Source organism: Solea solea, chromosome 2 (assembly GCF_958295425.1).
Source record: "Solea solea chromosome 2, fSolSol10.1, whole genome shotgun sequence".
Lineage (NCBI taxonomy): Eukaryota > Metazoa > Chordata > Actinopteri > Pleuronectiformes > Soleidae > Solea > Solea solea.
The window spans coordinates 11,632,891-11,655,843 of NC_081135.1; the positions used below are offsets into that span (position 1 = coordinate 11,632,891).

General features: G+C 38.9%; 4 protein-coding genes across 7 annotated transcripts; 3 read left to right on the forward strand and 1 right to left on the reverse strand.

Annotated features, from left to right (window-relative positions):
• Nucleotides 1–2,055: 2,055 nt before the first annotated feature.
• Nucleotides 2,056–6,587, forward strand: LOC131455335 (inosine-uridine preferring nucleoside hydrolase-like). The gene is made up of 8 exons (XM_058622905.1): nt 2,056–2,195; nt 2,639–2,819; nt 2,966–3,145; nt 3,754–3,865; nt 5,063–5,199; nt 5,697–5,774; nt 5,858–5,974; nt 6,078–6,587. Exons 2-8 carry the CDS (start codon nt 2,640–2,642, stop codon nt 6,228–6,230), a joined length of 957 nt encoding a protein of 318 aa, XP_058478888.1. The 5' UTR covers nt 2,056–2,195; nt 2,639; the 3' UTR covers nt 6,231–6,587.
• Nucleotides 6,588–8,315: 1,728 nt separating this feature from the next.
• On the forward strand, nt 8,316–13,546 carry LOC131455328 (gastrula zinc finger protein XlCGF26.1-like). 3 transcript variants are annotated; one of them, XM_058622892.1, is made up of 2 exons: nt 8,316–8,574; nt 10,337–13,546. In XM_058622892.1, the coding sequence occupies exons 1-2, from the start codon at nt 8,340–8,342 to the stop codon at nt 12,244–12,246; spliced, it is 2,145 nt and encodes a 714-aa protein (XP_058478875.1). In that variant the 5' UTR covers nt 8,316–8,339; the 3' UTR covers nt 12,247–13,546. The 3 variants fall into 3 exon arrangements, with proteins under 3 accessions (XP_058478875.1, XP_058478877.1, XP_058478876.1); XM_058622894.1 differs by having other exon boundaries at nt 8,557–8,645; XM_058622893.1 differs by lacking the exon at nt 8,316–8,574 and adding an exon at nt 9,262–9,319.
• On the forward strand, nt 10,588–22,142 carry LOC131455333 (4-galactosyl-N-acetylglucosaminide 3-alpha-L-fucosyltransferase 9-like). Of its 2 annotated transcripts, none has more exons than XM_058622902.1 (2): nt 10,588–10,666; nt 20,240–22,142. In XM_058622902.1, the coding sequence occupies exons 1-2, from the start codon at nt 10,625–10,627 to the stop codon at nt 21,338–21,340; spliced, it is 1,143 nt and encodes a 380-aa protein (XP_058478885.1). In that variant the 5' UTR covers nt 10,588–10,624; the 3' UTR covers nt 21,341–22,142. The 2 variants fall into 2 exon arrangements, with proteins under 2 accessions (XP_058478885.1, XP_058478886.1); XM_058622903.1 differs by lacking the exon at nt 10,588–10,666 and adding an exon at nt 18,914–19,058.
• LOC131455334 (girdin-like) lies at nt 13,546–15,498 on the reverse strand. The gene has a single exon (XM_058622904.1). The coding sequence runs from the start codon at nt 15,054–15,056 to the stop codon at nt 14,067–14,069; it is 990 nt and encodes a 329-aa protein (XP_058478887.1). The 5' UTR covers nt 15,057–15,498; the 3' UTR covers nt 13,546–14,066.
• Nucleotides 22,143–22,953: the final 811 nt, after the last annotated feature.

Genomic DNA, 22,953 nt, shown 5'->3' on the forward strand with positions numbered 1-22,953 from the left:
TGGGTGGGGGGGCCATTTTGCCCACAATGGACAAATTAAACATCTTTTGAGTTTTGGTGTTAATAGATTCAACAACACAAGTGGAAGGGAAGAGTAAGATGAGGGATATTCAGCTGCTACCAATAAATAATTTAACACCCTATACATAAAACCAAAATTATTCAGTTTTAATTATTTCTTTGTCATATGGAGCAAAGACATCAGGAAATATTCACATTTAACAAACTGAAAAGTCAGGAAACTAGTTTTAATAATTTAAAAAAGCACTCAAAACATTTAATCTATTATCAAAACAGTTACTGTTTAATTTAGTTGCATTATAAACCATTTCACATTTAAATTACATAATGATGTTAAATATGGAACATTTCATAGTTTGGTATATCTCGATGTAATGTGACAAACATGCTTTATCTTCACTTCTGAAATTGACACTTTATTAGGGTGTGTTTTTTTTTTGCTGCAATAGCACAGAAAAAAGTGACCTCCAACACTTCTGTTGTCTTTAATGAAGCCATATAAAAATAATAATAATAATGATATCTTATATAAATGATGAAAAAAGAACGATGAAGAAAAGTCAGTCCAGAGCAGAGTCAAGGACACTTTTCCAGGTCTGCACAATCTCAGACTTGAAAGTTTAACTGTTGAATTAATTGTATTGCATTTTTTTAATAGGTTCACAGTTTATTTAAACCACACAACATATTTTAGCAATTCATAATTGAAAGTACAGTAATGCAATATAATTATTTACCTATAAAAAAGGTTTGGGGGAATCAACCATGTTACGGTACTCAGTAGACATGAGGGCTTGAAATGGACAAATGCAGGTGGGGCCACCATGGAAACCACAGACAAAAGCTTGGGACCCAAATTGTCAGCATATAACCAATATGGGGCCCACATGGACATGCTTACATAAGCTTAGTGAGGTCAACATTACAACACATGCAGTAATCGTGGATTAACCTTAGAAGACCTGTCATCCAAACAAACATCTCTGCTGTAATCTAATGATTACAGGCCTAAGAACCAGCAAAGGAAGTCCACACATATCACAGAGGTGTACTTTAAATATATTCAGTTTGCTATTATATCTTCCTAAATCAGTAAATCAAAAATCAGTCAATCCTAAATCCTAAATCCACCACAAATCCATGTGCCTCCTTTTGGTTGTCAGTTGTTTACCCTTACATCGATTACTTATATGTTCGCTAAGATTTTAACCACACATCTATTTTCCATCCACATTGCATCTATCTGTCTAAACGTCCTTTAAACTACTCCTGACTCACTTGGGACAGATAACCAGCAGATGGCAGTAGTTGCTCAGCAAGTTGTGCGGCTTACTCGTGTTCAAGTGAACAATATTCAGTGACATCCAGATGGGCTTTCTGTTTGACATTTGTAAACTTTTGTCACAAGTGTTTAATATATTTACACCACTGATTTGATTATTATGTTATGTTATGTTATGTATATTATGTCTAGCCACTGTGTCAACTCTCACACATCAAAGATTGAGTGAAACGTCTTGGAAATGCGACGCCCTCCCACATATCCAGGCTTGGGACCAGCACCGGGAGTAGTGGCTGGGGTCAATTTTGAGTGTCCAATTAGCAATGAGCAATGAGGATTGGGTACCCGAGATATACAGACATGTATCTAGATATAAATTCAGACCATTATAACACTCTCAAGATGGGGATTGGGATCAGTGGGTGGAAGTTTGATCCCTGTCTGCTCCAGTTTGCCTGCAAAGTATCCCTGTGCAAGACACTCAATGGCAAAACTGTATTTTAAAGTGATTTTAGTGGTCAGTAGTACTACATAAATATAGACTACAGTATTTACCAACCTACTTTTAGCTAAATGGAAAAAAAAACACATGAAGAAATGGATATGAGCCTCTGTTTTTTTTTTCTTCCTGAGGCTGCGCAGATCCTTTTTTATGACTTTCTTTTCCTTAACTGTTTCCAGATGTGAATCTGTGTCTGTGAGCACACATAAAGTAATCTTTCTTTTCCTACTGGCTCCAAAGAAAATACCATACTCCCCCCATATGTGAAAGGAGCTTCTCCTGCTGACTTTGCATTAAGAGTCTCTGTATATTCCTGCTCCTCTGGTTTAACCAGTGTGCCGCCGACTCCCCACACTCAAGCAGCAGAAACGAGTCAGGATCCACTCACCAGGTCAGGACTTTTAACTCTTAACTCTACTTTTATATCTTTGTGCGAGTTGGAGTTTGTATGTAGTATATATTATTATAGTATGTTACAAGATGTTTGATACATATGTTTGCGTGCAGCTGCAAACTCTTAACTCTCATGTTACAGACATACATTGACATATGTCCTACAATGCTAAATGTTTCAATGTCATGTGGATTAGCTATCACTGTCTACATGTGAATTATTAATAGACATGTACAGTGCAGTATTAATAAAGTGAGTAACATCGGCTGTAAGAATGTATATGAGGGGTCCTGGTTTGTATTTGACCCATTTTACCCTCATAAACCAGTAGAACAGGCTTTAAAAACAGCCACACAGCTGTGTTAACTCTTGTCCAGTAAACAAACGTGAAGGACTGTTTACTGGAGCAGAGGGAACGTTCACATTCTTGTTTATCCTAGGATGAAGAAGAAGTTGTTGATGGATGTGGACACTGGGGTGGATGATGCTCAGGCCATCATGGTGGCCCTGGCAGCCCCCAATGTGGAGGTCCTGGGGATCACTTGTTGCCACGGAAACACATCGCTGGAAAACGTTCTCAAGAACACGCTACGTGTCCTGAAAGTCTGCAACAGGCTGGACGTAAGTTCTTCCTATCATCCATCCTATCCTGCTCCCTATGTGCCCTGTCATGTACCCTTTCATGCTCCCTATTATGTAAGCTTGTGTACAGACACAGTGGTGAGACTTCAGTGGGATGGTTTGTTTTTACTACACTCATGACACAGATCCCAGTGTACCGTGGCTGCTCACAGCCTCTGGTGGCTCAGAAACTCCACGCTGGGGATTTTCATGGGAAGGACGGACTGGGAGATGCTCCAGATCCACACGCTCCAGGCCTAGAGCTGCTGCAGGAGGAAAAAGCTGTGCAGGCCATCATCAGGATCGTCAATGAAAATCCTGGAGAGGTTGGTGGTACATACATTTCAACCTGGAGGGAAATGTGACATTTCATGCACTCATCTCACTAATCTTTTTCTAAAGACTAATATTTGAAATTCATTTCCATGGTTTAATGTAGGCCTACATATACATTAAATATACATATATATATTATATTAATTATATATATATATATATATATATATATATATAATTAAATATAATATGAATATACTATATATGTATATACATATGTATGTATATATATATATAATTAATAAATAATATAATTAAATATATCGGGGGGGTTAAATATATTTTTATTTTATAATAGTTTATTTGTGAAGCAGTCCTTCCATTGAGTAGTACAATGTTTCTGTTACAGATAAAACTGTTCAGAATGTCTTTATTTAAACGTGGAATATCTGGGAAATCATCTTCATCTTTTATATTCATATGACTCCACTTGAGTTAACGTGCTTGATTTAATGTCATGCTTACTTGACTTTATGAATTAGAAATAGAATATTTTAACAATTGGTATTGACTGCATAGGCCAAGAAAAATGATATTGGTCAAACTGTGACACTTGGTACTTGTCTCTCTAAATGTTATTTTCTTGGACTGTGTACAGGTGACTCTGGTTGCCACGGCACCCCTTACTAACCTGGCTGTCGCTGTTGAAGTGGACCCCTCCCTCCCTGAGAAACTGAAGGCTCTGTACATCATGGGAGGAAACACTGAGTGTATGTCACGTTTTGTGTCCACTGTAAATGATAAACTAAGCTAATCAGAGTAAATGATTAGCTAAACTAATCAAAGATAAGCCGAGATAACCCTTTATTTGTTTCATGACAGCAGTACAGAAGAGTAAATAAAGTAAAGGTTATAAGTAACATTAATAAACACTGTTGAGCAAATACAATATTTAATATTGAAAATAAATATATATAATATAGAACAATATATACAATGTAAACAGTGATAAACCCAATAATATACAACATGGTCAAATTGTGTTATGGGGGTGAACAGTCTGAGGCAGCAGGACAAAGTTAAAAAATATTCAGTATGCAATACTGTGTAGAAGATGCACACAAACTACACATAAAATACACAATACAACATAAAAATCACAAAAAAATCAATATAAAGTACAAGTAGTCAAAGATATTGGCAGCTCTGCTTCAGCATCATTTAAACACACTTGAAAAGTGTCCAATGAGACCAAATTCTTCAGTTTCATACAATTTTGTAGGATGTTCCAATAAAATGGAGGTTTTTCACCTGTTCAGACACTTTGGTACTGACAGTAAGAATAATTCCAGGAACTGAGGACTGTAACTCCTTGTACTTGACATGGTTTAAACCAGTGGTTCCCAAACACTAGATTAAAAAAATATAAAATAATATACATATGTGTGTGTATATGTATATTCTGTATATATACAGTATATACACACATTTTTATTTAATTTTTTTAAATAATAGACATAAAATCATTAATTTACCAATTCTGATTTACTGATTCAAAATGATATTGGGTGGTACAGATATAGCTGTAATGTATGTATTGCCAAATTATGCACAAATTTGCTATATTGGGATTTGGGTAACTATCTCATCTTTAAAAAGTGAGTCCTCATGTAGGACGTTTGGGAAACACTGGTTTGACCAAACCTGAGATGGACGTATAAATTAGAATATGTAAGATATTTTACTGATTTACAATATTTTGTCGGATTAGCTCAACTACAGTCCACATTTATTGTGGCATTGTTTTGATAAGCTTGTGCAAAGTTGCATTAAAGTGTAACTGTACTCCCTCTTCTGGGGCTAACTCTGCCCAATGCCAAGAAGTGGGCTGAGAGCTGAGGGGGGCACCATCAGCTGATTGGGAAAAGTAAATGTAACATGTTTGATTTGTCTGTGTTTGTGTGTAGCCCGGGGTAATATCACACCATGTGGAGAGTTTAACTTCGTGGCTGACTCTGAGGCCGCACACATCGTGTTGGACCGCTACACCTGCCCTACCTACATCGCCACCTGGGAGTTCAGCTGCAGGAACATCCTGCCCTGGGTCTTTATTAACAATCTCAACTATAGGGGGCTCCATTTGTAAAGTTGTTCCCACTGAATTTAATGGCAACATTTGGCCACATTTAAAAAAAAGTTTTTAAAAAAATGTAGGGTTTAAGTTTATTTATTTAAGTCACATTGGCAGCAATCTGTCTCACAGTGGGCATGGCAGGAACATTATTAAGCAAATTTAACATTTTAGATTCAAACATTTAGAACATTTGACATACTGAAGAGCTAAGTTTCTTTTTTTTAAAACAGATGTATCTTTAAACTAGAACTAAATCTGGTTAAATTGAATGAATTAAATAAACTTACACTATCTTTTATGTATCATTGTGTGGAGTTAAATGTGGCAAAAAGTTGCTGTAAGATTCAGCATGATCAACTTAACAAAACTGTGTCCCTTAGAACTATTCCAGTTTTTTTTTCAAACTAACCAGTTTTCATCATGACCACATTAAATAAACCACATATTTCCTCCTTTTCCTCCTTCAGTCTTTCTGTGACACTTGGCTGGCCCAAGACTCAGACAAGGCTCGTTTCATGGAGAGGATTTTCCAACACACCAGAGAAGTATGTGAATATCCCGAGTGTGTTATTTCAACAACACTCCAGAACAAATGTCACATATACTGCATGTATATTGTATGATGCAGATGGTCCAGACTGAGCGCTATCAGAAAGAACTGGTTGCAGGTAGTGGATTTAACTCCTGTGACTCCTACGCTTTGGCTGCAGCCATTAACAACACTCTGGTGACAGAGAGTGAACAGGTGACATTTTTAACATTTTAGTACTTCAACGCAAAGAGAAATTCGACATATTTAGTGTCTTATACACATTGAAAGGTCACGTGTACCGGTTTTACCCCACCAGGTGGCTGTGACAGTGGAGCTGAAGGGGACGTACACCCGAGGCATGATGGTGCTTGACTACTTGGACCTGCTGCACAAGAAACATAAAGTGTTCATCATGAAGAAATTTGACTTGGAGAGGTTCAGACAAATGTTGATGGACGCACTGAAATAGCATGAATTCCTCGGACCTGCTTCAGAGACACATGGAGTTGAGTGACATGCAGATACATGTCATGCGTTTTACATACCAGCACCTGAGTAGTACATTTTGATCAAGATATAGAACTTTACCTGCTTATAACAATTACCATCATACATGAGCATGACAAGATTAATCCTGATCTGTTAAGATTTTACTGAGATATACATATACTGAGAATTTTAATACATATGTATATATATACATATATAAAAAAATATACATAATGTTGTATTTTTTAGTGTATGAAAAGAACAACAACATAGTGTAAAGTTTCTCTGCTTTAACTGAAGCAGGGCAGGACAAAGTGCCACTAATAACTTTATAAAATTCAGGGAGTTTTATAAATTGAAACCTTTAATGGGAATAAACTGGACATTTTCTAAATTGAGGGTTGGGAACTTGAATATAGTTGGTAAATAACATATTGTAATTGTAATAATGACAATAAAGATTGATTATGATTCTCTGATTCATGTTCCCCATCATGCTCCCTATCATTTACCCTAACATGCTCCCTATTTATCCCATCATGCTCCTTATCATTCTTCCTATATGCGCCCCATCATGCTCCCTAGTATGTTTCCATGCGCATCCAACTCAGTGGCGATTACAGCAAGGGAAGCTCAGCTTCCTCTAAAATGTTGTCAAATATGTATTGTGTTATATTTACATTTCAATACTAAATGTGCGCTAGAACGTGATTAGATTGGGTCCCTAGTTTGTTCAGAATCAGCTGTATTATGGATCGTCATTATGTGATTTTCATATTCCTGTAGCAGACTCCACATTTGACTTGAAGCTCAGCTTTAACTGTTCTCTATGGGATGGCACAGACTAGGCTTCAACTCCTTATTACTTCACCCTAGTCCTCAGTCTCAGTAGTTTCTTCACAGAAACAAGCACCGCTGTTAGTTCCAATCTTGCAATAGTCGTGACTTTCGACTCAGGTACGAACACTGACCATAGCCCTTTAAGCTTGTGTCTGAGAAATGATGTAGCTCTGTCTTTGAGACCTTTCCAAATCCTAGGTGGAGGATATGGTGACATTATCCAAAAGAAGTAGATCATTTTTCCACTGCTCCCATTTTGGACGTAGCTCATCAGGCAGTGGGACGTCCCATCTGTTGTGAAGATTTGATTATCAGGTGAGCCGACCAAGGATGGAGTTTCTGGAGTCAGAGATGAGTTAAGTTGAAAAGCTTTATTGGAAGCAGCTCAGATCTGAGGAGAACTGAGCCGAACATGAACAAGTAGATGTTAACAGTTGGGCATCCTCTGTCAGTCTGACTGTGAGTCCCAGAGTTAGGATATTTAAAGGGTTTGGAGGCCTGTCTCTGCTGATACATATAGAGCTGACCTTCGGGAGGACTGCGCAGTGGAGTTATCAGTCCTCTGTCCCAGTCAGGCCAGGCACAGTGAAAATATGAAAAGGCACATATTGTAGACAAATGACTGGTGCCAGTGCTACACCGAGGCCTTTGTGATTAGAGACTTGTGGCTGGCACCATCCTGAGTTGTTCAGGTTTGTGCTTAGGAATGTAAGTGGCTAATTTTAGAGAAGATTGTGTTTGTGAGAGACTCGTGTGAGCACACATAAAGTAATCTTTCTTTTCTCACCCCGTCCACTGTACGACACAACCCCTTGCTGCACGACACCCCCCCTAAACAAATCGCTGCGTCTTGCTTGCTGTTACAATCGCTATCGTTACAGCATGCAGACATTACTGGTTAATAAACCACACTTAATTGATTTAATGTATACATATAATGACTATTCATACAGTGTTCAATATCATTATGTGTTTTTTTTATCTATTCTTACCTTTTCCTCCGTCATTTTACGAGTACAACACGTTTTGTGATTTTCCCGTGTTTTTCCCGTGTTGGTTGTTTCGGGCGCTCTCTCTTCATACTTGTTCGGCAACGTAAACGTCATCACGTTTCAGACGCTGTGACCCAATCAGAGTGTCGTGTAGTGTGAGGGGGGGTGTCGTGCAGTACGGGGGTGTGGCGTGCAGTGGGCGGGGTGAGTTGTGTAGAGGTCTGCGAGTCTGCAGCTGCCGGATCCTTCTCGAAAACATGGGTGTACGTTCACGTCGGCTGCAGACGATTTTCGGCAAACAGTCTCTTTTCGGCACGAAACGGGTCACACGGGGTACAGCGGTTCTGAGAGCAGCTTGCGAGATGAACGGTCTGTTTGAGGAAACCGCAGAGGAGCACGAAGATAGAGAGGAGCGGTCAGAGAGGGACACCTGTCACCGGAGGAGGCTGCTCGATACCGCGGTGAAGCCCAAACTCAGTCTGCACACAGCAGGTCAGTTCCTTACTCACTGGAGTAGGAAAACCACAGATACTGACTATCCTGCTATTTGTTAGCCGATCCAGGTAATCTAATCTTCTCCAGTTCATTTACAACGTCCCTTTGAGTCAATATCATTCATAAACAACAACACGGAGTCTGTGGACTTTAAATAAAGAAGTCAATGGGCACTATGATGATGACCATGATGTCTTTCGCACACAGGGTACCGGTCTCAACCACTGAGCCACTCCACCCCCCATCAGTACCTGTTACTTTTGAAATAAGTGCATGAGCCCTCCACAGTTCCAAATTCTCCACCCAAATCTCTTTATCGCAGTTCTTCTTCTTCATTCTCATCCTCATTTATTTTAATCCTCACCTGTGTTCTCTGGGTCTGTCCACTATCTCAAAGCTCCCCGCACTCAGTCCTTGTTTCACCACACATTTCAACACCGTAGTTGTAATTTATAACACTTTTATAACAGTATTTTGTGAAGACACGAGGCATGTATGATAGTCTGTTGCTTCACTGTGATTTTATTATGATTATTTTATTTGGAAATTATTATTATTATTATTATTCATAATAATAATAATAATAATAATAATAATAATAACAATAATATATATAAAAAAATATATATTGTTATTTATTTTGGTAACAGTATCCTTATTATGCCACAAGGGGGCATTGCTTCCTCAGTGGGACAGGCTTGTTGCTGTGTTGTCTGTCTCATCCTTTCTCTGTCCTTTACAGGTCAGTAACTTGGTAAAAGACACATATGACCGCTATAATGTTTATTTCGATGGTTAATGCTTGCGTCACTGTGTGCTTTGTTCGCCAGGACATTTTGGTTTTGTTCCTCTGAGAGAAAGTAAAAGTGGCGGTCAACAGCGCTAGCTTAAATGCTATATATGCTTTATGTGTTGGACTAAATGTTGTCAGGTCACGTTTTAAGGCTCGCAGCTGCATGTGGTTAGAAATGCTGTATATGCTAACTGTTTTCTACAGGAACAGTTCATGTGTTTAGTTCATGTTTCTGTAACTTGATAAGTTGATGTGAAAAACATTCGCTGTCTGTGTCACTTTCTCATGCTATTTGCCATTATATTCTGTTAGCAGGATACTAAGTGTGAACAAGCTGCCAGTCAGTCTGACTGGAAATCTATGTATGTATGTGAATACATTTTTTGGAGCTAAAAGCTTGAGACCAAAAGGACATTTGGAGCAACTATGTGTTTAATTTCATTATATATGAAAAGGGACACTAACATGGACTGTAAGAAATGTGTTTATTGCAGAGAGAAAGTTTGTTAGATTGAGTTGTGACCTGGTATTAGGTTTGTGGAAAATGTGTGAAAAGGAGACTATGTGTAAAGTGCATGTTTGTTAAAAAGTGTGAGAGAAGGAAACGCATCATCTGTTGTCTGTCTCGTCCTTTCTCTGTCCTTTATAGGACAACATTATAATCTGCAAACTGGCCACACGCCTAGGGTCTGTTACAATCACTAAGACAAGTCTTTAAATTCTACTTTGGCCTTTTCCACATGGAAACGGAACTTTCCCTATTTGATATTTGTTCTGTTCTAACAACGTCTCCGTAGTCATGCTATTGTGGGCCACACAGTTGGTGTAGTGACTTTACAGCTATCCCTATGTTCAGCCTTTGATAAATGTGGCGGTTGACAATGACCGCTATTCGAATACCACGCCCCATATATTCATGGTTTCCAGACCATTTTCACTATTATGTCTCTCTCCTCTCTTCTGCAGATGACGGGAAGATGTTGGTGATTAAAGAAGAGGTTCCCCCTGAGCAGCAGTGGAGCTCCAGTGTTGACCAGGAGGAGCCAGAGCACCCCCCCATTAAAGAGGAAGAGGAGGAAGTGTGGATCAAACAGGAGGAGGCAGATATCATTGCTGTGACTGTGAAGAGTGAAGATGATGAGACACTAGAGTCCTCAAAACCCGATCAGAGACTGAAGACTGAAGACTGGGAGGAGACCAGTGAACCACCAGTGAAAAATAAAACAATATCCAGTCATTCAAGAGGTAGCACTGATGGGCAAATGTGCTGTCCTGAATGTGGTAAAACATTTGGATGTAAGTCACTTTTGTTGATACATGTTAACACTCACTGTAGAGAGAAACCATTTTGTTGCTCTGAGTGTGGTAAAGGATTTATCCAACAGAGTAGTCAAACAGGAGAGAAACTATCGAGTTGCTCTGAATGTGGTAAAAAATGTGCCTATAAGGCACTTCTGTTAAGACACGAGAACACTCCTTCTGGAGAGAAACCATTTAGTTGCACCGAGTGTGGAAAATGTTTTAGCGCAAAGCGCAATCTAAAGAGACATAAGCAAGTTCACATAGGAGATAAACCGTTTAGTTGCTCTGACTGTGGTAAAAGATTCAGCTATGAGGGCTATCTGAGGTCACATGAAAAAAGCCACACGGGAGAGAAACCATTTAGTTGCACCGAGTGTGGAAAATGTTTTATCGAAAAGCGCAATCTAAAGAGACATGAGAAAATTCACACAGGAGATAAACCGTTTAGTTGCTCCGACTGTGGTAAAAGATTCAACCATGAGAGCTATCTGAGGTCACATGAAAAAATTCACACAGGAGAGAAACCATTTAGTTGCTCGGATTGTGGTAAACGATTTGCTGAGAAGGGCCGTCTGAGGAAACATGAGAACATTCATTCAGGAGAGAAACCATTCAGTTGCTCCGCGTGTGGTAAAAGATTTACTCGTAAGAGTAATCTGAGGTCACATGAGACAATTCACACAGGAGAGAAACCATTTAGTTGCACCGAGTGTGGTAAAAAATTTATCACAAAGAGCAATCTAAAGGATCATGAGAAAATTCACACAGGAGATAAATTGTTTAGTTGCTCCGACTGTGGTAAACGATTCAGCTATGAGTGCTACTTGAGGTCACATGAGACAATTCACACAGGAGAGAAACCATTTAGTTGCACCGAGTGTGGAAAAAAATTTATCGCAAAGCGCAATCTAACGAAACATGAGAAAATTCATACGGGAGATAAACCGTTTAGTTGCTCCGACTGTGGTAAACGATTCAGCCATGAGTGCTACTTGAGGTCACATGAAAAAAGCCACACAGGAGAGAAACCATTTAGTTGCACCGAGTGTGGAAAAAAATTTGTCACAAAGAGCAATCTAACGAAACATGAGAAAATTCACACAGGAGAGAAACCGTTTAGTTGCTCGGACTGTGGTAAACGATTTACTGAGAAGAGTAATCTGAGGAAACATGAGAAAATTCATACAGTAGTGAAACCTTTTAGTTGCTCAAAGTGTGGTAAAAGATTTCGACGAGAAGACGAAATGGAGAAACATATGCAAATTCACGCAGGAGAGAAACCATTTTGGTGCTCTGAGTGTGGTGAAGGATTTATTGATCAGAGTAATCTGAGGAAACATGAGACATTTCATTCAGGAGAGAAACCATTTAGTTGCCCAGTTTGTAAAAAAAGATTTACACGGCATAGTCACATGGAAAAACATCAATGTGTTGGTGACCCGTCAGAGCTTAATCAGAGTCAGACTGAGAGGACACAGAGGACTGTGCAGGACCACGGCCTGTCTGGAACTCAGGAACACATTCCCCATTTCCAACAAAGTGAACCTGGAGTGGTACTAGTGGAGTGGTACTAGTGCTGGTTCAGAACTTGTTTATCCAAATCCTTATGTCATGTTATACGTCACTCTTTCATGCGTCAACTGTGTAATGTTGGACCTGGTTAAAAGCCTTGTGACACCCAGTGATGTAGTACTCGAGTCCAGTCTCGGACTCGTTCCTTCAAAGACTCGGTCTTGACTCGGACTCGGACCACAGTGGGAGGAGAAGGACTCGTAATTTCAGACCGAGTCCTCGAGACCAACGCATTTTTTTATGTTCATGTTATGTCCTAACTATGATTAAAAAGGTCAGGGTGGGCTTAACATGTTGATGACAGAGCAGCACTGTTGAAGCAGTTTATAAAAATAGGCAGAAGATGATGAATGTGGTAGGGATTTTTTTAATGATAGTAAAAGCATAGTCCATATTAAGACTAGGGCTGCAACAACCAATCGGTTAAATCGATACAAATCGATTACTAAAAGCGTTGGAACTAATTTAGTTATCGATTCGTTGAGTCGCGCGATTAATACGTCACTTGTAGGCGTAGAACTGTTTACAGACACCGACCACGCCCACAGCGAGCCTTGCGTGCGCGTGAATAGTGGAGCGAATAAGCGGTGCAGGAAAGTTACGGAGCTAAAACTTGTATTTTAGACGTGAAACGTGGCGGAAGCGGAGAAAACGGATCTAACAGATCAGGAAACTTTTAAACAACTGAAAACCTTATTTTGTGCACTTTATAAAAAAAAAAGGAGCCTTTTCATTTTTGTAGATATAAAAATGTTTGTCATACATTGTATGTTTTTTTTGTGTTATTCCAGTTAATTTTGATTTTATTTTATAATTTAATATTACTGTTGATAGCTCAAGGACATTGGAGCAATAACCTGTTGTTTTTATACTTCAGTCTGCACTGTGAATTTGAAATGTTCAGTTTTTGAATAAAGATGCGGCAATTACAAATGTTTCTTTTTTTTAACCGATTCATAGAAAAAATTATCGACCGATTAATCGATTATTAAAATAATCGTTAGTTGCAGCCCTAGCACCAAAGCTCTGAGCAACTGCTGCTTTGAGGGCAATAATCTCTGTTTTGTTGATAATAAAATGTAAAGATTATTTACATTTCATCCCGTCTTTGATGGCAATTAGGGGGATACACTTTACACATTAGAGCTCTCTCAGCACAAAACAAAATCATTCTTAAAAGGGTATTTCATCTCTAAAGGTATTTCAATGGGTACCCCCCACACCATGTTACTGTTAGCACTAGCCCTTTAGGTATTTCAACAGGTGAAAAATAACACAGTCCTTTGGGACTATTACTACTGTGTTTTGGTGAATTATGCACTGGGGTGTGCAATATGAGCCTCAAATTATGTAATATTCCATCATGATATTGCAATAACAATATTTGTGACAATAGTTTACAGAATTTCAAAGCCCAACATAATTTGACTTTCATGTAATCGACTGGAGGGGCTGCATGTGGCCCACAGTTTGAGACCTCGGTGGAATAAATTTTAATTATGCTATTTTACATTGAAAGTCCACATCCATCACTTTTATTTTGAAATTGCAGGCACTTACCGTAATGTCTAGCATATAAAGATATTGTAAAACAAAGTGAGGGCACCGTCTGGTGAATAAAAGTCTGAGACAAACGTGCAGTTGAACATTTGAGACTATTTATTTTCCTTGATGCAGTGGGCGAGGCCTAATGTCAGTCTGCACAGCAGGTCACTCCGTGTTCCCACATTTGTGTTTCCAATTAAAACAATAATTGTTACTTGAAAGGTGAGCATGCATACAGCTGTTCCTGCTTCCCATGTGGTGGGAGACATTAGGCGTCTCACTTTTTGTGGAAACCAAAGAAGTGAAGCATCCGCTTTGAACACGAACACTTCTTAACTCTCAGGAACTGTGTGTAGACACTGTTCTGAGATTGGAGCTTCAGGTTGTCTGCTCTGACTCTCTTCATCTCCTGACTAAACTCTCGTCTCCAGGTCTGCCCCTCTTTCAGCGCAGCAGCGAGACAGTCTCTATCTTTGGTCAGAGACTCCCTCTCTTTGGTCAGCAGCTCTTTGTCTTGCGTCAGGGACTGGTTCATTTTGGTCAGACAATTGTTCTCATTGTTCAGAGACTCGTACTCATTGGTCAGAAACTCATTCACATTGGTCAGAGACTCATTCTCTGTGCTCAGGGATGCTTTCTCTTTGGTCAGTGAATCATTCTTTGTGTTAGAAAACTCTTTTTCTTTTTTCAGTGAGTCTTTCTCTTTGGTGAGCAACTCTTTCTCTATGGTCAGAGATTCTTTCTCTTCAGTCAGAGACTTATTTTTTTTTGTCAAAGACTCATTCTCAGTGTCTAGAGATCCATTCTCCTTTTCCAGAGACTCATTCTCTCTCCTCAGAGACTCATTCTCTCTCCTCAGAGACTTGTTCTCTGTTGTCAAAGACTCAATCTTCTTGGTCAGAGACTGACTCTCTTTGGCTAGAATCTCATTATTCGTCATCTCAGTCTGCAGCTGCAGTTTCAACATCTGCTCCTCGTCCAGCTTGCCTTTCAGATGCTTGTTTTTCTTCATCTGAACCTTCAGTTTGTCAGAGACTTTGTCAGTCTTAGGTCTCAGGTCACTGACAGGCTGCCTTGTGAGCTGGTTGGAGAGTTCCAGCTCATCCCATAGACCGGCAAACTGCAGCTGAGGACCATCGTTTAGTACCTGGAGCTCCATCTCTGTGTGGTCAACATCATCAGCCAGGTTGTCCACCAACTGATACAAGTGGTTCAGCCTTATTTTGGTTTCAATGTCACATGCTGTGTCTGTGACGCCGCCATCCATGGTTGTTCACTATCTCTGCTTCGTTCTTCTGTCTAAGAAGCTTCTCTATAACGCAGCTTAAAGCTTTTCCAATTATTTCTGATAAGGTGAGAGGTGCAATGCTGCCTTTTACAGGAAAATATGTTTCTGTCTTCAGTTCAAAGTTCTTTGACACAGTTTGACACAAATGTTGGCAAATTGGCATTAGTAATCTCCTGTTTTAATTATAATGTCTGCCAGGCCCAGGCTGTACACTGAGATGTGCGATGTAATGTCTCGGCGCTTCTTTGATTCTCCTCCTCTCCACCTTCTATCTGCTCAGGGACATTTGATGATGTTACTTTGATCTCCTGATGACACCATGATGATGTCTGAAGAGAGGGGGGATCATGGAGCAAGTGTAGGGATAGGGGAGTGAGGAACTGGGGCAATAATGTGCTGCTGCAGAATCCCCTCTATCTTAAAAGACCGGAATTCCATTGAACAGTGGACTCATGACTGATGCACTTTATTTGTCTATTTACTTGCACTTTTATATTTCAGTGTTTGCTTTGTAACTGTTTTTTTTTATGAACTATGGCGTGTGCTGCGGCCTTTCTTGACTGTGGTCAAGTGAGCCGTCATTCGTCTTCGCGTGGTCAAGTGAGCCGTCATTCGTTGTTTAAGTGGGCCCGTGCAGTCGAACTTACGGTGAATGCTGGGAGTCGGCTGAGAATCAGCGCTAGTTTGATACCGGCGCGATCACTTCCGCTTTTCAAAATAAGACGTTACTAATACAAGGGCAATCAATCATGCTGATTTTAAGACATTGGGTGACATTGTCCAGAAGCTGTTGAACTAAATATTTTCCCTAATTTATTTATATTTTTACTGTACAATAACAACACATTGGCTCATAATTTCTGACAATGGTTGACACAATTGATCTCAGGAGCATGCTGACTACTCCCTCACTTATTATCAAACAGTTTTACTGTATCATTTGTGAGAAATTAAGCATCAAAGTTGTCTCTGTTTTACTCAGAAAAAGTCCCAAAACTCAATTTTTACTGTACAATAAAATCACTTTTGCCCATAAGTTCGGACAATGGTTGGTACAGTTGACTTCAGGGGCATGCTGACTACTCACTCAGTCATTATCAAACAGTTTTACTGTATCATTTTTGAGATATTAAGCATCAAAGTCGTCTCTTTTTTACTCAGAAAAAGGCCAAAAACTCAGTTTTTACTGTACAATAAAATCACTTTGGCCCATAAGTTCTGACAATGGTTGGTACAGTTGACCTCAGGAGCATGCTGACTACTACCTCACTCATTATCAAACATTTTTACTGTATAATTTTTGAGAAATTAAGCATCAAAGTCGTCTCTTTTTTTACTCAGAAAAAGGCAGAAAACTCAATTTTTACTGTACATTAAAATCATTTTGGCCCATAAGTTCTGACAATGGTTGGTACGGTTGAACTCAGGAGCATGCTGACTACTACCTCAGTCAGTACCTCAGTCAATAAAAAGGAGATATTTTCTCCCCTAGAATTGTGACATTTCTACTACCTTGATGAATAGAAGTGGGTGAAATAGAAGTGAGTTACACCAGGGGCCAAAATCCTATTTCAAGGCTGTATTTGACACTTTTTCCCTCAATTATTTTAAATAATTATATTAACTATATTATATATATTATTAGTCCATACGCGGCCAGTTTTTGTATGTTCAACCAGCAATACCAATATGTTAGTGGCAATGATACACAATACATGTTTAAATACACATCTGACTTGAAAATGGGTCATAAAACATTCTGCCAGATGTGATGATTTTAACTGAAGGAAAAAACAGGAGTGGGAATTTCACAATGCTTCACTTGATTAGAAACTGGATCTAAATCAAAGCTGGAACATAATATCAGACTCAAAATAGTCTAAATAATTAAATGTGTAAAACTGGATTATAATATGTCACAAGAAAAATCTCACATGTCAGTAAAGTAACTTTACATTAATGAGCGGGACTTTCATAAAAGGATGAAGACATCAGTATGTCACCTGTCCGTCCACCTCTTACCCTATGCTGTCAACACCATGAATAAACAGTAATGTCATGCCTTGATGCCAAATTCAGGTGTAACAGCAAATGATGACATAAAAAAAAACACCCTTAACTTGTTTAATATGGCCCATTTCCACTATGGTCCCGGCTCGGCTTGCCTCACCTCGGCACGGTTTAGATTGATTTTCCACTACAAAAAAAGTATCTACTTAATGTGGGCAGAGTCATCACTGCATGGCTAGTTTTATTGCTAAAATCTATGAGTATGAGACACACAGGGTGTGTAGCTCCACCTTGGAGCTTTTTAAAGATATTATGAGATGTGCGTTCACCTTCAACTGGTGAAATTTTTTATAAAATAATGGTATTGCGAAAAACCAATGCAAAATGGCTCAGTAGCGCCCCCTCAGGTCAAAGACTATGGAGTGGCCGAAATTTAGTTGCGCCTGAATTTCATGAAATTTGGTGGGAACATTGTTCGGCCCAAGAGGAACATGAAATCCTTTTGGGACCACGTGCCAAATGCTTCAAATTGAACTAGACCCATCCAAGAAACTTGATATGTGAGACCAAGGGCCCGCCCTGAGCACGTCTGCAAGACACAGGAAGTAGGTAGTCTGAAACAGGAAGTGCCTTTATCTTGCCCATACATTGACTGATCGGCTCAAAGCTTGAAATGTGAGCTCAAGGGCCTGCCCTGAACACGTCTGCAAACTATGACCTGCACACAGGAAGTAGGTCTTGTGCAGGGTCGGTCCCTGTAGTTATGGGTCCACCAAGAGAAAACTATGAGCAGTTTATTCCCAATGGCTCCTTCATTCACATCAATGATTTCCCTGACGCAAAATCACTGGCAGAGTTTCTACAGCAGCTGGACAAGGATGATAAAGCATACATGGGTTATTTTGAGTGGAGAAAGTATTATAAAGTGGTGCCTCATCATTTGTCAATGCAGAATGAATTCATTCATCCCATCTGCCTCGCCTGTGACCACATTTCAAAAGACAAGGAGTACCATGTAGTTAATGACCTTTATGAGTGGTACTTTACATGAAAACTGCTGTGACATCATTTTGTTAGAAGTTATTAGGCAGTGAAGACACTGAATATCTCAGGGTTCTAATTGTTAATTGTTTTTTTTTATCATTTATAAATTTAAATCTTTTGTATAAATACAAATCTGATTTTTCTACTTTGAGATGACAGATGACAAAGAATCGTGATCATATTCTTTTTTTTTTTTTCCTGTTTCCTAAAATAAAAGCTTTGCCTGTCCAGCATTTGCATTCTATTCTTGCCACGTGGCTTTTCCCCACAGTTACAACACTTACAGCTTCACATTTCAGGATGTCATGGTCCTTCCCACACTTAGCACATGGCCAGTTTCCCCTGCATGATGCTGCCACACGTCCATATCTTTGACATTTAAAGCACAGACATATAAATACTCCTCTTTTCCTTGCTTGTCCAAGCTGATCCACATCTTTATATAACACAGTCATTGTTCCACCGGAAAAGACTCTCCATTTTGCATACTAAGCCAAATGATAAGATCAACGTTCAACTGTAGCTCCCAATGGTGTGGGGTGGTACTGCAGGTACATATGACACAAAAAGATAAGTCAGGACGCCGCACAAAACCTTTCAAGTAATGACCTAAATCAAAAGTATCAACCTACTGTAAATAAGTGTAAAACATGTCCTGTTTAAAACACTGAGAACAGTATTGAGTCTTTGGACTCACTACTTCATTGCTATCAGATAAAACTTGGCACATGTTTAACACTGGAGGAAAGCCAAGTCACACCCCTAGTGCTGGGTGTGCTCTGATCTTTTGTAAAATATTATTTAATGACTTCTTTATTTGTTGTTCTACCGTCGTCATATTTACAATCGCAAGAGGAGCTTGTTGGGTGAGGAAGTGGACTTTTATTCTTTTATGTGCCTGTTTTTTTACTTAAACTCAAAGGAAAGGTGAGTGTAAAAGACTGATAATAAGATTTGCCAATGTCCTAATTTGCAGGTAATAGAAAAAAATCTTATACTTATGTGAGTCTTTTTATCAAAATAAATTGTGAGCTACAAGTACAAACTCTGTTTTGAGGTTCCAGGAGGTTTAGCCTATTATTTAAAACGGGAAGTAGACTAAACAAACTTATATCTGGTATTCAACTGGCTCAGTTAACACCTTTCCTGTTAAGATACAAGCACATTTGGCACATTTGGCAGATTGTGAATTACAAGCATCACAACCATGAATAAGGTACTTCCAACATCAAACAAGAGACATTCAACAAGGTGAAATGTTAAGCATTTTCTTTAAAGAAAAAGCAGTAGAAGACACACAGTGAGTGAGAGTTGAAAAGAAACAAATCTGTCAAGTTCTGGGAATACATCAAAAAGTGTATGTAAGTATATTATTTTTGGATTTATTTTTAAAGATTTGTTCAGTACTTCCTGCATGACCGGAGCACAGACTCCGTCTGACACAGTCACTGAGCTGGAATACAGCGACAGGGTGTGCAGGTTTCTGGTAGTGCTGTCGCTAAATACACCAGACTTCCTGTTAAATGATTAGGTTTCTCATGCTAAATGTTGGAGATGAATCCACATTTTCACAATTGTTTAGTCTTTTTAACTGATCTACAGTTCGGCATTGTATGGCCTGTTTCTTGTGTCAGACGTCTCTTTCTGTGACGGCACTCTGACCAATCTGGCAGTCTGATGATGTCATGCACAGTATTTGCTCAGCTTGGAACCTCACCAGAGCAGGTACCAGGTACTAGCACTAATGGAAACGCAAAATAACCGTGCTGTGCCGAGGTGAATCAAGTCGCACTAGTGGAACCACGCCTTATGTCAGTACAACTGAGAAGCTCCTTATTCTCTTAGTTTACATGTATTTTAAAAGTCTTTACAACAATTCTCGTTTTCATGTAAACATACTTAATGTGGTAAAGCAGAAAATCCCAACGTTAAACATATATACAAATCCTGCTTTGTAGTTTAGTCCTCTTCTCTGATGAGTTACTGTTACAAACTTATGATTTGACTGCTTCAGGGGTTTCTTTTAGTTATGCTTTAGTTGAGTTGCTGTCAATTAAGTCATGATGTTGTTTCTGTCTTCTTACTTTCATTTTTTTTTGTCCCCACAGATGGCCCTTTTATGTAAACCGTCATGTCTGTCAAAAATAAGTGCTATTTGCCTTGCCGTCACTTTTATTGCTTTATTTCTATATTTTGAGCCACAGTCTCCTTTGTGTCCATCTACGTCTACATTAGCTGATGAAGAAACCTCTGAAGGCACAGTTCTCACTGAAAAGCCCATCGTCCTGCTGTGGTTCTGGCCTCTTGGTTTTAGGTTTGATTTCAAAATCTGCTCAACCTACTTCAACATTGATAGCTGCATACTGACTGATGATAGATCCATGTACAGCAAAGCAGAAGGAGTCATTTTCTACCACAAACATATTGATTGGAATTTAAAAAACATGCCTCTCGATCCACGCCCAACATTTCAGAAGTGGGTTTGGCTTAATGAGGAATCTCCAAGGAACACAGCAAAGAAACCAGCTTTAGAAAACCTGTTCAACTTAACACTGAGCTACAGACGAGATGCCGACATTGTGATGAGGGATGAGGTGACTATCAGGAAAGAAGAGATGAGGGAAGACTTTGTTCTGCCCAAGAAAGACAAACTGGTGTGTTGGATTGTCAGTAACAATGCTGCGAACACTGGAACAAGTACAAGAGATAGATATTACCGTGAACTTTCTAAACATATAAAGGTTGATCTCTTTGGATCTGCTTATACTGGGCACCGGTTGAGCTTTGAAGACTATTACCCAACCATCAGTAGTTGTAAGTTTTACCTCTCGTTTGAAAACTCACTCTTCAAAGATTACATGACAGAAAAGGTGAATGGGCCCCTCACAGCAGGGACAGTCCCTGTCGTTCTGGGTTCACCGAGAGAAAACTACGAGCAATTCCTTCCCAATGGCTCCTTCATTCACGTCAATGATTTCCCTGACGCAAAATCCATGGCAGAGTTTCTACAGCAGCTGGACAAGGATGATGAAGCATACATGGGTTATTTTGAATGGAGAAAGTACTATGATGTCCTTCCTCATCTTTTGACAGTGGCAAAACAATTCATTCAACCCACCTGCCTCGCCTGTGACCACATCGCAAAATACAAAGAGTACAATGTAGTTAATGACCTTAATGAGTGGTACTTTACACCAGAACTGCACTGAGAGCACTGCAATAGAAGATCATTACACCTACCATCCACAATTAGGTGCACAAGCATAGACATATTTACATTGCCAGATAAATTAGAAATTAAGTGTGTTAACACTGAGTTCTACATCTGTCTGACGCTCTCCTGTTTATCAGCGTCAGTGGCTCTCCTAAATGTAGTTGTGTGACGTTCTTCTGCTCACTAGATTGTACATGATGGAATAATTGTGTAGGGCTTGAAATAAGCAGATCAGCATGTTTCTTAGTTTATTCCAAAGAGGTTAACTGTTCTTAATATGTGCTCAGTAAAATGACGTAGATTGGTGTGTTGGAGTTCATGTTATGTTATTTTTTAAAAAGGAAAGAGTTGAGGATTATCGATGGAAATCTTTTCATTCATGCTATGTGTCACAATACCTGCAACATTCACTCTGCCCTCTTTAAATGTGCATTTTTACATTGTGTATCTTCTCGCTGTATTTCCTGTTCATAGTTTTGTTTGCACCATCAAACTAAAGCTCAATTTAGATCACGTGTTTGGCAAAAGCTTAAAATTGCCAAACACATGATCAAAAACAAATAGCTATATATATAATATATAAAATAATGTCAAGTCATTTTATGTATATATATATATATATATATATATATATATATATATATATATATGTATATATTGTGGCGGGCACTCAGGGGTGTGTTCTCTCACCCAGTTGGTTTCTGGGTAAGGGGTGGTTCTGGGATATATATATTTGCTGTATGGGGCACATGTGCTCTGGCTGTTCCAACTTATACAGAATAAACCTGTGAAACTCACCTACGTCTCCGCCGTTCCTCATCCTGCCACATTGGTGACCCCGTTTTGAACATGTATGTATATATATATGTATATATGTATGTATGTATGTATGTATGTATGTATATATATATATATATATATATATATATATATATATATATATATATGTATGTGTATATATATATATGTATATATGTATGTATGTATGTAGGGGCATGCTGACTACTACCTCAGTCATTATCAAACAGTTTTACTGTATCATTTTTGAGAAATTAATCCTCAAAGTTGTCTCTTTTTTTCTCAGAATAAGGCCGAAAACTCAATTTTTACTGTACAATAAAATCACTTTGGCCCATAAGTTCTGACAATGGTTGGTACAGTTGACTTCAAGGGCATGCTGACTACTACCTCAGTCATTATCAAACATTTTTTGTACAGTAAAAATTGATTTTTCAGCTTTTTTCTGAGTAAAAAAAGAGACAACTTTGATGCTTAATTTCTCAAAAATTATACAGTAAAAATGTTTGATAATGACTGAGGTAGTAGCCAGCATGCCCCTGAAGTCAACTGTACCAACCATTGTCAGAACTTATGGGCAAAAGTGATTTTATTGTACAGTAAAAATGGAGTTTTCTGCCTTTTTCTGAGTAAAACAGAGAAGACTTTGATGCTTAATTTCTCAAAAATTATACAGTAAAAATGTTTGATAATGACTGAGGTAGTAGCCAGCATGCCCCTGAGGTCAACTGTACCAACCATTGTCAGAACTTATCGGCAAAAGTGATTTTATTGTACATTAAAAATGGAGTTTTGGGCCTTTTTCTGAGT

Excerpts from the sequence above, each read along its gene's own strand:
- LOC131455334 (XM_058622904.1), bottom strand. The coding sequence starts at position 15,056 with ATGGATGGCGGCGTCACAGACACAGCATGTGACATTGAAACCAAAATA.
- LOC131455335 (XM_058622905.1), top strand. The coding sequence starts at position 2,640 with ATGAAGAAGAAGTTGTTGATGGATGTGGACACTGGGGTGGATGATGCT. Across the intron at positions 5,200-5,696 it reads GCAGGAACATCCTGCCCTGG|TCTTTCTGTGACACTTGGCT; the intron begins GTCTTTATTAAC and ends TTCCTCCTTCAG. Across the intron at positions 5,975-6,077 it reads TGGTGACAGAGAGTGAACAG|GTGGCTGTGACAGTGGAGCT; the intron begins GTGACATTTTTA and ends TTACCCCACCAG.
- LOC131455328 (XM_058622892.1), top strand. The coding sequence starts at position 8,340 with ATGGGTGTACGTTCACGTCGGCTGCAGACGATTTTCGGCAAACAGTCT. Across the intron at positions 8,575-10,336 it reads ACTCAGTCTGCACACAGCAG|ATGACGGGAAGATGTTGGTG; the intron begins GTCAGTTCCTTA and ends TCTCTTCTGCAG.
- LOC131455333 (XM_058622902.1), top strand. The coding sequence starts at position 10,625 with ATGGGCAAATGTGCTGTCCTGAATGTGGTAAAACATTTGGAT. Across the intron at positions 10,667-20,239 it reads ATGTGGTAAAACATTTGGAT|ATGGCCCTTTTATGTAAACC; the intron begins GTAAGTCACTTT and ends TTGTCCCCACAG.